We start from the raw sequence: 14,377 nt of genomic DNA, 5'->3' as shown, positions 1-14,377 counted from the left end.
GGATTTTGCTTTGTAGACCAGGCTGGCCTCGGAACTCAAAGAGATCCGCCTGGCTCTGACTCCCGAGTACTGGGATTAAAGGCATTCACCACTACCGACTGACTTTTGATAACTCTTAAATCTTTCAGTATCCCTTATTAGATATATCAGGGCTTGTGTGTAGTGTGAATGTTTTGTTTACTTTCTCATCTTAGGTTTGGTATCTCTTAAAAATCACCACTAGCAAAAACTTGTCAGTTGGGGCTGGGAAGATTGATGTACAAGCGTGAGGGTCCAAGATTGGCTACCCAGCACTCAAGCAAATTCCAAGTGCTCATGACCACCCACCTATGATTCCCATTTTCAGGAGGTCATGATAGGCAATCCCTTGAGTAAGCTTTCTAGTTAGACTAGCTGAAGCTGCAGGTTCAATGAGAGACCATGCTTTGGTATACAAGGTTGGGAGTAATCAAAGAAAATATTTCATATCAAACTCTAGCTTCCACATGTGCATATGTGCACACATTCCTGCACATGTACATGTGAATATTAATAACATCCCCCCCCCCAAAAAAACCCCATAAAACTTAACTAAAAAATATAAAAAACCAAAACTTTGGTATCTAGATACATAGTGGTTTCTAATATAGACAGTAATTTTGTCATTTTGGCATGTAATCAAAATGAATATGATAACTAGTTCTTAATGAATTTTGGTGAAGTGAATCAGTATTTTTTGTTTGCTGTGAACTAGCTGTCAGCAGTTCACACTCATACTGATTTTGTTTAGCTTTCCTTCTGAGTATTTTGTTTATTAACTTTATTGCTGCTCTTAGATTAGGGTTTATATTGTATGGTACATTTCAGCATCTATATTTCACTCTACTCAAAATATCTTAGAAGGATTGGTAACTTTGTCCATATGGAAAAGCTTCCTAAGTACACTTACAGAGGTAATAGAAACTACTTTAGATTCTGCAATGCATTTGTATATATAACTTAAGATGTATTAAAATGCTTGTTAAAATGTCTGTGGTGTACATATGTAGTCTTCAAAAATAAAGTGAGGAAAAAGTGAACAGTGTAATGAAATAGAATATTTGTTAAGGTCTTATTTGGAATATTTTTGCAAACTAAAGCCTTTCGTTTTTAGTTGCCTGTTCCCCTTGAGTCTGTAAAAGAGATGCTGAACTCAGTTATGCAGGAACTTGAAGACTACAGTGAAGGAGGTACTCTTTATAAAAATGGTTGCTTGCGAAGTGCGGATTCAGAGATAAAACATTCTACACCGTCTCCTACCAAATATTCTCTATCACCAAGTAAAAGTTACAAGGCAAGTAGGAAAGAAACAAATCATTGTATCATGATGTTCTTTTCTAAATGTAAACACTCTGAACATTATTTTTGTGTATATTTGTATGTTTAGTATTCTCCAAAAACCCCACCTCGATGGGCAGAAGATCAAAATTCTTTACTGAAGATGATTTGCCAGCAAGTAGAGGCCATTAAGGTAACCACTTAATTTGACTAAGTAAAACTCCTTTGTGGAGATTCTTTCTCTAATGATTTCTTTATTTCCCCCACCCCCCGCCACTGACAGGGTTTCTCTGTGCATCCCTACTGTCCAGGAACTCTGTAGACCAGGCTGGTCTCGAACTCAGAGATTTGCCTGCCTCTGCCTCCCAAGCACTGGGATTAAAGGCATGTGCCACTGTCCGGCCCATGCCCAGTTTTTTTAACATTTTTTTTCTTTTTTCTTTTTTCATTTCGTTTACTTACTTTCTTACAGTTAATAAAAATGTGCCCTTACTATACTCCATAGAAATCAGTTATATATTGTGTCTTACATATCTCTTGACTCTTAACCATATTTTCTAAATTACTCACACATCTATTTCCATATGAGATGTGAATCTTTGAAGATAAACCTTTTATCTAAAGCTTAGTATGATCCTATCATCTCCCACAATGGACTTGTACTACTGTGCTCCATCATACCTTTTTCTCTTGATTCATTTTTCAGTGTGGCTGTTGTTAAGTTTATTATTAAGAATTGAAAAATTGTCTGAACTTAATGGTTTTTCTGTCTAAATGCTTTAAATGAATGCTTAATTATAATGTAGCATTTAAGGCGACTTCATTTTAGAATTTTAAATACAGATTTTTTTCTTCCCATACTTTTTGGTTAAGAACTAAATTATTTACTAAGGATATTTTCCTATGTGGTGATTATTATATTATGTATAATCAGCAGTGTTTGGCTTTGATAACTGGTTAAATACCAAAGCTTTGAATTTGTACCATTATTTTTGTGTTATATGAACCATGATAACACATTAGAGTTTTTTCAGTGTACAGGTTTTAGTCATTCACTATTATATTCTGTGGAAATCTAGTAGAGCACTAGTTGGTGAGCCTGGAAGACTGGGTACCACACAGAACTCTGACTCTAGTTAATGTTATTGAACAATTTGATTTCTTACCTTTTTTTAGATATATAATTTATGTGCATTGGTGTTTTGCCTGCATTTATGTCTGTGTGAGGGTGTTAGATACCCTGGAACTGGAGTTACAGACAGTTGTGAGCTGCCATGTAGGTGCTGGGATTGAACCTGGGACCTCTGGAAGAACAGTCAGTAGTCTCAACCACTGAGCCATCTCTCCAGCCCCTGATTTTTTACTTTTGTCTGTTTTACGTTTTGTAACGCTTGAGAATTAATTGTTGAAACATTTTCAAAGTTGTCATCACATCTCCTGGTTCTGGTTCTTTAAAAAAGTGTGTGTGAGCCGGGCGGTGGTGGCGCACGCCTTTAATCCCAGCACTCGGGAGGCAGAGGCAGGCGGATCTCTGTGAGTTCGAGGCCAGCCTGGGCTACCAAGTGAGCTCCAGGAAAGGCGCAAAGCTACACAGAGAAACCCTGTCTCGAAAAACCAAAAAAAAAAAAAAAAAAAAGTGTGTGTGTGTGTGTGTGTGTGTGTGTGTGTGTGTGTGTGTCGGTGTGTCCATATGGAGGCCACGGAGGCAGACTTCTGTTGTCTTCTGTCTTCCCCCGTGTATATTCTCATTGAATGTGGAGTCACCAGTTGCCGGTGAGCTCTGGGGAATCCCCTGTGTTCCCCCTCTAGTGCCAAGGTTCTGGTTCACACAAGCAGGCCCGGCTTTTATGTGGGCACTGAAGTCTGAACTCAGATCTTCACGCTTGTGCATCAGGCACTTCACAGACTGAGTCATTGCCCCGTCTTCTGAGTTCTTTTAATATCAACAGTTAGGATTATATTGTAGATCAAGTTCAGAAGTATGGGCCAGATACCATTTGTTTGCTGCAGTTTTTTGTTTTTGTTTTTTGTGGATGTGCAGCATCTAGACAGAGTCAAGTAGGAAGATGAGTGGGGACTATTTTTAAGTTGAAAACAGGTAAGGAAATATTTGAAACACTTGTATTTATTTGTTTATGTGTTCGAGACGTTGGCTATAGTGTAGGAAGGTCTCAACTTGTAGTTTTTCTGCTCACTTTCCCTTGTGTTGGGATTATATATGTGAACTACTATGTTTTTTTCTGATCTGATACCAGTTGTCTTTTCCTGCCTCTGTCTAGTCTATGTCTATTTGCAGTATGAGTCATATTGTTTACTAATGACATGGTCTGACTAAGAATGTATACATGATAAAGTTTGAGCATACAGTGATTTTAGTTGCTGTGAGTAATTTGTCATTGTCAACCTCCCATGTGGTTAGATACTGAGAGGTGACCTTTAGTGCTGACTAGTCCAGATGATGAGAATAGAGAGAGCAGAGTGTGAAGACCTTAGAAGCTGAGTAGGTGGCTCAAAGGGCTTGAGGACAGTAATTATCAGAAAAGGAAGTTTATCTGTAGGTCTTAAGTTTTTTGAGTAGGAAAGTGTTTTGGCTGGACTAAATTTTATGAAGATTAATGTAAGTCAAGTATGGAATGAGATTTAGGAAATTAGTTCTTTGAGCTAGAGTTAAAGTGAATGATTAGAGTAGACAAATTTCAGCAAGTTAAGGAATCATGTTTTCAGTACCCAGATTCCACTGGAAAGTATATTCTAAAAGGTACCACCAAGTATTTAACTTTAAAATACTTGCTAAGTGTTCATCCACCTAGACTGTTTCTGGCATTATATAATTAAATGTTTAACCTTCCTTTCTTTTGTTTCTTAAATAGAAAGAAATGCAAGAGTTGAAGCTAAATAGCAACAACTCTGCGTCCCCTCACCGCTGGCCTGCAGAGCACTATGGACAAGACCCAGCTCCTGATGGCTACCAGGGCTCACAGACTTTTCACGGGGCTCCCCTAACAGGTAAGCTGGAGGCTGAACAACCCTCAGATCCTAGTAAAATATTACCCTGCTTTTTAAAATTTCCCCCTTTTGGGGGCTGGAGAGATGGCTCAGAGGTTAAGAGCACTGGCTGCTCTTCCAAAGGTTCTGAGTTCAATTCCCAGCAACTACATGGTTGCTCACAACCATCTGTAATGAGATCTGGTGCCCTCTTGTGGCCTGCAGGCATACATGCAGGCAGAACACTGTATACATAATAAGTAAATAAATAAATCTTTAAAAATTTTTTTCTCCTTTTTTTGTAGTACTGAGACTTAAACTTGGAGCCTGTGCTTGCTAGATAGATGTTCTATCTCTGAGTTGTACCCCAGCTCAGTCTGCCCCCAACATTTAAATATGTAGCTTGTGAATTTAACTTATCTGTGGTTTTGTACATTCCAGTGTATCTCTACTTCCATGTTTGCCAAGACTGTAATTAGTATACTGAAGTTTTATAAATCCAGTCAGAAACAAAACAAGTCTTACCTAATTCCATATATATTAAAGCTCAAGGAATGTTTTAAAATCTTTATATATATATATGATATAAAGATATAGATATATATGATATAAAGATATATATATATGATATATATATTATATATATCTCATAGCTAAACTGTGAAATGTTTCATAAATTGAAGCATGTTGACCAATGTAGTTATGTACTAAGAGGTGCCTAATAAATAAGAGCTTAAACCTCTTGAGAGTTATTTTGATGATGTTTAGAGAGACAGGAAGTTAATTTATTTTGATTGTGAGCCTAGCCTTTTATGGCCAAGTCATTTCTCTGGCCCTTTTTTGAAACATGATTATTCATAGGAAAGCCCATATTGTGTTCTCTTGCTATTTATTTATTTACTATTCCATCCACCTCTCTATCTACCTACCTATCTGTCTGTCTGTCTGTCTGTCTGTCTATCTACCCATCATTCTATCTATCTAATCTACCCATCATTCTATCTATCTAATCTACACATCATTCTATCTATCTATCTATCTATCTATCTATCTATCTATCTATCTATCTATCTATCTATCTATCTACCTACCTACCTACCTACGTATCTATCTATCTATCTATCTATCTATCTATCTATCTATCTATCTATCTATCTATCTATCTATCTATCTACCTATCTACCTACCTACCTACGTACCTACCTATCTATCTATTGAATGAGCAATCTATTGATCAATCGAGATAGGATTTTATTATAAAGCTCTGCATGGCTTGGAACTCACTGTGTAGAACAGACTGGCCTCAAACTCAAGAGATTGATTGACCTGCATCGTCCACCAAAGTGCGAAGAGTTAGGCACGCACCCCCTACAGCTGGCTCCATAATTTTTTTTTTAAGTTTTTCTTTTTTACATTTTAGTCATATAATTTAACTCCTAAAATGTGGAGATGATACTTGTTTCCCATAATTACTATGAGCATTTGTGTGTGCAGGTAGGTATGGGAATGTCATTTTTTTACTATGTAAGAAAACACTAATGAGCCAGTAGTGTTTATTGTGGGTTGGCTATGTACAAAAGTACACTTTGTATATAATTTGTCGTAGTCCCAGGGTATAAATACCATTGGTAATCTCAGTTTTATAGATGAGGAAATGACTTTAGAAGGATTTGTTAGTTTATCTACTATTGCTTACTATACAGCTAGTTACTGTGATAGATCTGGTATTGTCATCCCTAATTTGGAAGCAACTTGCCAGTATTGTACAGTGCCCCCAGGTGCTCAGCAATAATAATAAAAATAGATCTTTTACCTGACAGATACCTCAAATGTTATTTCTATTCTGAAATCTGAAATTCTTTTAAACTTGAGGCCATCAGATGCATTTTGGTTACTAAATCCTTTGTGACTGCTCTATTTCTAATGTTGATCACTTCTGTGTGTTTCCATCCTGCTGGTCTTAGATGGACCATTTGCTTTCTTCTTGGTTTTCTTTTGAGAGAGGACCTCTCCCTCTGGAGCTTTGACTGAACCTCATGAGAATCCACCTGCCTCTCTGAGTGCGGGCACAAGTAGCGCTCTTGGTCCTCCGCTTGTGCCCTGCTGTAGGGTGCCCGCGGAGCCTTGTTCCTGTTGACAGGAGCAGCGTTCTTTTTACTTTTTGTCATTTGATAGGGCTTTTTTACTTTATTTTTAGTTTTTCATTTATTGATTGCTTTATGGGTTACTTTAATGTGTAGAAATGTAAAGATCAGAATAAAACTTTCTTTGATTCCTATTTTGTATTTATAATTCTTGTCTAGATAGTATTTTGAACTGTAGAATAGACTTTTAACATTGTTTTCTTTTTCTTTTCTTTCTTTTCTTTTTCTTTCTTTCTTTTTTTTTTCTTTAGTTGCAACTACTGGCCCTTCAGTGTATTATAGTCAGTCACCAGCATATAATTCCCAGTATCTCCTCAGACCAGCAGCTAATGTTACTCCCACAAAGGTAACAAAGGAAAAACTTTACATTTATAACTATTTACATTTTAAATGTTTAGGTTTCTTTTAAGGAAATTGAAAGGAGTAATAGTTCAGTATTGGAAATTATGTGACCTTCGCAATACAGGCATTTCTTAGTTATCTTGTTTTTGTGTTTTAACAGTAAATTAAATTTTGTGTTTTAACAGTAAACATTTGGAACATTTTAAATATAGGAGGACTGGTAGTTTTAGCCCTTGTATCCTTTTATTTTGGTAAGAATAGAGCTAATAGATTTCTGCTTCGCTAGCCTGGTGTATTGTCATCCCTTTGACTCAAACCAGATATTACAACAGTAATGGAAAATGAAGACTTTAAGGACATAGAGCCGGGATGCATTTAGACCCTTATTTTTCTGCTTTTTGCGACTTGGGCAATTTTTTTTAACCTCTGTACCTCTTAGGCCATCTCATTTAAAATGAGACTAATATTACAGTTAATACAGTTTTTGAGGATCCTAAAATGAGTTAAAATGTTTAGAACAGTGCCCAGTTGATACATTAATAAATGCTCAGTGAATGTTAGTCATAATCATGACTGTTAATTAGCATCGTTTAGTGAATGAAGAAGGTATTTTTTCTAGTCATTGTAAGTATAGATTTTCAAGGAGCTGTCGTATCAGTACATGCCAAGTAAACATGCAGGTGTCTTTGTAGCACCATTGGTGTCTCCTGATGTTCTGTGTACATTGGTTCTTTCTGCTGAAAAATACTCTAATTTGAGGCTTGTGAGAGTTGATTTGTATGTAGCTCTTTATAGTTTTATGGTTAATCTATAAGATATTTTGATTTTTTTCTTTTAGGGGCCAGTTTATGGCATGAATAGGCTCCCACCCCAGCAGCATATTTATGCCTATTCACAACAGATGCACACACCACCAGTGCAAAGTTCATCTGCTTGTATGTTCTCCCAGGAGATGTATGGTCCTCCCCTGCGGTTTGAGTCTCCTGCAACAGGAATTCTGTCACCCAGGGGTGATGATTACTTTAATTACAATGTTCAACAGACAAGCACAAATCCACCTTTGCCAGAACCAGGGTATTTCACAAAGCCTCCACTTGTAGCTCATGCTTCAAGGTCAGCAGAATCAAAAGTTATGGAATTTGGAAAAACCAATTTTGTTCAGCCCATGCCGGGTGAAGTTATAAGGCCACCTTTGACAACACCAGCACATGCAACACAGCCAACTCCCTTTAAATTTAACTCAAATTTCAAATCAAATGATGGTGACTTTACATTTTCATCACCCCAGGTTGTGACACAGCCTCCTTCAGCACCTTACAGTAATAGTGAAAGTCTTTTGGGTCTTCTCACTTCAGATAAACCTTTGCAAGGAGATGGCTATAGTGGACCAAAACCAATGTCTGGTCAGACTGTTGGGTCTCGGAATACATTCAATTTTGGAAGCAAAAATGTGTCTGGAATTACACTTACCGAAAACATGGGCCCAAACCAGCAGAAGAATTCTGGTTTTCGGCGAAGTGATGATATGTTTACTTTTCATGGTCCAGGAAAGTCTATATTTGCAACGCCTGCTTCAGAGCTGGCAAATAAGAGTCATGAAACAGATGGAGGAAGTGCTCATGGGGATGAGGATGATGATGGCCCTCACTTTGAGCCCGTGGTACCTCTTCCTGACAAGATAGAAGTAAAAACTGGTGAGGAAGATGAAGAAGAATTCTTTTGCAATCGTGCAAAGTTGTTTCGTTTTGATGGTGAATCCAAAGAATGGAAGGAACGTGGGATAGGCAATGTAAAGATACTCAGGCATAGAACATCTGGTAAAATTCGCCTTCTGATGAGACGAGAGCAAGTATTAAAGATCTGTGCAAATCATTACATTAGCCCAGATATGAAACTCACACCAAATGCCGGCTCAGATAGATCTTTTGTATGGCATGCCCTTGATTATGCAGATGAGTTGCCAAAACCAGAACAGCTTGCCATTAGATTCAAAACTTCGGAGGAAGCAACACTGTTTAAGTGTAAATTTGAAGAGGCCCAGAACATTTTAAAAGCCTCAGGAACAAATGTGTCTACTGCACCAAATCATACTCTCAGAATTGTAAAAGAACCCACAACTCTTGATAACAAGGATATTTGCAAATCGGATGGGGGAAACTTGAATTTTGAATTCCAAATTGTAAAGAAGGAAGGGTCTTGGTGGCATTGTAGCAGCTGCTCATTTAGGAATGCTGCAGCTGCTAAGAAATGTGTATCATGCCAAAATGTAAACCCAGCCAGCAGTAAAGAGCTCTTAGGACCACCATTCATTAGTGAAAATGGCTTTACTCCTAAAACTGGCCCAGAAAATGCTCAAGATGGATTTGCATTGATGACTCCAAATAAGGAAGGTCATTGGGATTGCAGTGTTTGTTTAGTAAGAAATGAACCCACTGTATCTAGGTGCATTGCATGTCAGAACACAAAGTCTGCTAACAAAAGTGGATCTTCTTTTGTTCAAACTTCTTTCAAATTTGGGCAGGGAAATCTTCCTAAGTCTGTTGACAGTGATTTTAGATCAGTTTTTTCTAAAAAAGAAGGCCAGTGGGATTGCGATATATGCCTGGTCCGAAATGAAGGAAGCTCTACAAAATGTGTTGCCTGTCAGAACCCAGGAAAACAGGCTCTGTCGTCTGTTTCATCACCTGCCTCTTTTAAGGCCAGTACTTCAGATACCAGTAAAACTCCAAAGGGTGGTTTTGAAGACATGTTTGCTAAGAAAGAAGGACAATGGGATTGTAGTTCATGCTCAGTGAGAAATGAAGCAAATGCTTTAAAATGTGTTGCTTGTCAGAATCCTGTTAAACCGAGTCCATCTAGCACCTCTTTCAAGTTTGGTACTTCAGAGATGAGTAAGGCTCCCAGGAGTGGATTTGAGGGTATGTTCGCCAAGAAGGAAGGGCAATGGGATTGCAGCCAGTGTTTAGTCCGAAATGAAGCAAGTGCTACTCAATGTATTGCTTGTCAGAATCCAAATAAACAAAATCAACCTACAACTGCTGCGCCAGCTTCTGCCTCTTCAGAGACAAGCAAATCTCCAAAGAGTGGATTTGAAGGATTGTTTGCCAAAAAGGAAGGACAATGGGAGTGTAATGTTTGTTCTGTACAAAATGAGAGCTCTTCTCTAAAATGTGTGGCTTGTGTTGCCTCCAAGCCAACTCAGAAGTCTACTGTAGAAGCTCCTTCAACTTTCACAGTGGGCTCAAAATCACAGTTAAATGAATCTGCAGGAAGTCAAGTGGGAACAGAATTTAAAAGTAACTTTCCAGAAAAAAATTTTAAATTTGGCATTACTGAGCAGAAATTTAAATTTGGGCATGTGGATCAAGAAAAAACACCTTCCTTTGCCTTTCAGAGTTCTTCTAATACAGAATTTAAGTCAATCAAGGACGGATTTAGTTTTTCCATTCCCGTATCTGCTGATAGTTTTAAATTCGGCATTCAGGAGAGGGGCAGTCAAGAGAAGAAGAGTGAAAAGCCTGGTGAAGATGATGCTGGTGTCCACGCGCACGATGCTGGTGCTCAGAAGAATGGTAGTGGCGTGGTCTTTGGTCAGACAAGCAGCACTTTCACCTTTGCAGACCTTGCAAAGTCAAATTCAGGGGAAGGATTTCAGTTTGGCAAGAAAGACCCGAATTTCAAGGGATTTTCAGGTGCAGGAGAAAAATTATTCTCATCACAAAGTGGCAAAGTGGCTGAGAAAGCAAATACGTCTTCTGATCTTGAGAAAGATGATGATGCCTATAAGACTGAGGACAGTGATGACATCCATTTTGAGCCAGTGGTGCAGATGCCTGAAAAAGTAGAGCTTGTAACAGGAGAAGAAGATGAAAAAGTTTTGTATTCACAGAGGGTGAAGTTGTTTAGATTTGATGCTGAGATAAGTCAGTGGAAAGAAAGGGGCTTGGGGAACTTAAAAATTCTCAAGAATGAGGTCAACGGTAAACTCAGAATGCTGATGCGGAGAGAACAAGTACTCAAAGTCTGTGCCAATCATTGGATAACCACTACAATGAACCTAAAGCCGCTCTCAGGATCAGATAGAGCGTGGATGTGGCTAGCTAGCGACTTTTCAGATGGTGATGCCAAACTAGAACAGCTGGCTGCAAAGTTTAAAACACCAGAGCTAGCTGAAGAATTCAAGCAGAAATTTGAGGAGTGTCAGCGACTTCTCTTAGACATTCCACTTCAGACACCTCATAAACTTGTAGATACTGGCAGGGCTGCTAAGTTAATACAGAGAGCTGAGGAGATGAAGAGTGGACTGAAAGATTTCAAAACGTTTTTGACAAACGATCAAGTAAAGGTTACTGATGAAGAGAACACAAGTTCAGGTGCGGATGCTTCCAGTGCTTTAGACCCAACAGTGAAGCAGAATCCTGAAAACACTGGGCCTACCTTAGAATGGGATAACTATGACTTACGGGAGGATGCCTTGGATGACAGCGTCAGCAGCAGCTCAGTTCATGCCTCTCCATTGGCAAGCAGCCCTGTGCGGAAAAACCTCTTCCGCTTTGGTGAGTCAACTACAGGATTTAACTTCAGTTTTAAATCTGCTTTGAGTCCATCTAAGTCTCCTGCCAAATTGAACCAGAGTGGAACTTCAGTTGGCACTGATGAAGAATCTGATGTTACTCAAGAAGAAGAGAGAGATGGACAGTACTTTGAACCTGTTGTACCCTTACCTGATCTAGTTGAAGTATCCAGTGGTGAGGAAAATGAACAAGTTGTTTTCAGTCACAGAGCAAAACTTTATAGATATGATAAAGATGTTGGTCAATGGAAAGAAAGAGGCATTGGTGATATAAAGATTTTACAGAATTATGATAATAAGCAAGTTCGCATAGTGATGAGAAGGGACCAAGTATTAAAACTCTGTGCCAATCACAGAATAACTCCAGATATGACTTTGCAAAATATGAAAGGGACGGAAAGAGTGTGGGTATGGACTGCATGTGATTTTGCAGATGGAGAAAGAAAAATAGAACTTTTAGCTGTTCGTTTTAAACTACAGGATGTTGCAGATTCATTTAAGAAAATTTTTGATGAAGCAAAAACAGCTCAAGAAAAAGATTCTTTGATAACACCTCATGTTCCTCATCCGAGCACTCCTAGAGAGTCACCATGTGGTAAAATTGCTGTAGCTGTTTTAGAAGAAACCACAAAAGAAAGGACAGATTTAACTCAGGGAGAGGAGGTAATAGATGCAACTTCGGAACCTGGAGAAACATCTGGCCCTTCTGAAACACCACCAAAAGCAGTGGTTTCTCCTCCCAAGTTTGTCTTTGGCTCAGAGTCTGTTAAAAGCATCTTTAGTAGCGAAAAATCAAAGCCATTTGCATTTGGCAATAGTTCAGCCACTGGGTCTTTGTTTGGATTTAGTTTTAATGCACCTTTGAAAAATAGCAATAGTGAAGTTACTTCAGTAGTTCAGAGTGGATCTGAAGGAAATGTGGAACCTGACAAGCGTGAGCCACAGACTGACATCAGACAATCTTCAGATGGCAAAGTCAGAAATGTTGCCTGTCCACAGGAGGAGTCTTCACCTAGTTACACATTTAAAGCACCAGAAAAAGGTAAGGACACCGTCTTTAGAGTTAAGTGTGTGTCTTTGACTCTTTAGAAAACTAATGTTTCAGTCAAAGTTGTCTCAGAAACACTAGTTAGTGAACATTCAAAAGTATTGGAACAGACAAGTTTAACCCCTACAGAAGTTTACTTGTTAAGTATTCAAACTTAACAGATTTTAAGACATGTATCATAAAGCAGAGCCAAAGAACCTAGTATAGTAAGTACAAAGACTCATGCACTTGAGTCTTTTAAATGTTGATTCTTCAGTGTTTCGTTTTAAAATCACTTGAAACATGTGTTATTGAGATGTTACATGTATATGAGTTAGTATTGCCAGCTCTTATTAAATTAGTAAAGAAAGACCTTGGGGATAAATGAATATGTAAGACAACCAACTTGGTATAAATTGAGGGTTCTGACTTCTTATATATTAAGTCATTCATTTTGTTTCATAAGACGTTAAAAAAATGAAATATTCTTTATTTTCCTAGGGTTTAATTTTAGCCTTTTTAAATCTAATCCAATGGCCTTTTGGACCAGCCTCCCTCCCTCACAACCTGAGAGCAAAGGTATAGAGCTAGCAGTCTCGGTGTGAGGTGACTAGCAGCTGGTAGTCCTTAGCCGAGTAGTTGTGGCCGTCTGGGTTGAAGTACCTAACACTGCAGTGTGCATGCTAGAGAGTGCCATTTTACAGAGCATCCCTTTGAGTAGTGGTGTAATAAACAGCTTTTAATGTTACCTTTAAAATGTACCTGGGTGCGCTCTGTGTGCTTTTGTCAGCTCTTTGCCTCATTTTCAACTCTGCTTAATGTCTGTCTGTCTGTCTATCTGCTTCACTGAACTTTATCCTTCTCAACTCTGCTAATGGAGACCTGGTTTCCTAATCTTTGACTTTAGCCACTGCTGTCTGCAAGTATCCAGATAGGAGGGCAGTGGACTGTAGAAAACATGTCTCTCTAGGGGTGGAAACTGTTTGAAAGTAGACCTCACTTTTACAGCTTCCATTCTGGAACTTGTGTTCCTTATGTAGTGCCCATCATTTCTAGATATGTGTCGCTTCTTGATTAGAACGTTTAGTATTTAGAATTTACAGAAGCCCCATTAAGAGCAAATGAGGGAAATGTGTCCAGTAATGCATCTTGACCTTGCAGAAGGGTAGGTACCAGTTCTCTATAGTGATACCATCCAGTAGAAATAAAGTGTGATCTGTGTGTCTAAATTTGTCTGTGAGCAACATAGAAAATGAAACACTAAAAGAAATCGGTGGCATAAAAGAAAATCAGTTTTAATGATCTACTCAATTTACGATATATGTACAAAATATATATAATAAACTTTTAATCAGGATTTAAAAAAAGTGAAGGTATTTTACATTATTTTTTTATGACAAGGCATTAGAATCCAGTGTGCACATTCATACTTCCAACACATCTTAGTTTAGTGTACCTTTCAAGTGTTAGGAAGTCACCTGTGGGTAGGCTCCTATACTGGACATGGTGGCTTTAGAGAATGTTTCCCTCTTATAGCTGGTACATGCATATTTCATGACTGCTTTAAGGCACTGGTTTATCAGTTCTTACAAGCTAGAGAATTTTAATATATCAGAATAGACTTCTTGTATAGGGTTCTTTTTTTTTCCTCTCTAAATTTTTGTCCTTTCATTTGGTGGGAGTGGGTAGGGGTGTTTTTAGCCACAGAAATTGTCTTGATACATAAAATATGACTATAGATTGATTATTTAATTTTATCTAGTTCCACACTTGGAAATATGCAAAAAAAAAAAAAAATGGATACAGTGCTATCACCTGCTATCCTTTGCAGTTAAAAGTTCTTTGCTTTCTTTGTAGAAACTAATGAAGGTTGGCTCTGGGTACACTAATTTTATGTTAGATAATCCTGAAGATAATTTTTTTCAGGTGTAAATGCATGGATACTTTGCTGAAGTACTGTTTAGTGTATGGAGTGTGGTTATAGCAATACTTTTTATATTACAGAAATTA

The 14,377-nt window shown here is 38.1% G+C and overlaps 1 protein-coding gene across 2 annotated transcripts in view; it reads left to right on the top strand.

Moving 5' to 3' along the window:
- Positions 1–14,377, top strand: part of LOC102905087 (E3 SUMO-protein ligase RanBP2) — a 54,130-nt gene that overhangs the window by 25,598 nt on the left and 14,155 nt on the right. Inside the window, exons 16-21 of one of the 2 annotated variants that reach the window (XM_076557227.1) lie at positions 1,133–1,312; positions 1,406–1,489; positions 4,167–4,302; positions 6,677–6,771; positions 7,606–12,382; positions 12,869–12,946. In XM_076557227.1, coding sequence (XP_076413342.1) covers positions 1,133–1,312; positions 1,406–1,489; positions 4,167–4,302; positions 6,677–6,771; positions 7,606–12,382; positions 12,869–12,946 — 5,350 coding nt within the window. The remainder of the gene's footprint in view (positions 1–1,132; positions 1,313–1,405; positions 1,490–4,166; positions 4,303–6,676; positions 6,772–7,605; positions 12,383–12,868; positions 12,947–14,377) is intronic. The other variant, XM_042266065.2, reaches the window with a different exon arrangement.

The sequence above is a fragment of the Peromyscus maniculatus genome, chromosome 21 (assembly GCF_049852395.1).
Source record: "Peromyscus maniculatus bairdii isolate BWxNUB_F1_BW_parent chromosome 21, HU_Pman_BW_mat_3.1, whole genome shotgun sequence".
In the NCBI taxonomy this organism is placed as follows: domain Eukaryota; kingdom Metazoa; phylum Chordata; class Mammalia; order Rodentia; family Cricetidae; genus Peromyscus; species Peromyscus maniculatus.
This window is presented reverse-complemented; position numbering and strand designations above follow the sequence as displayed.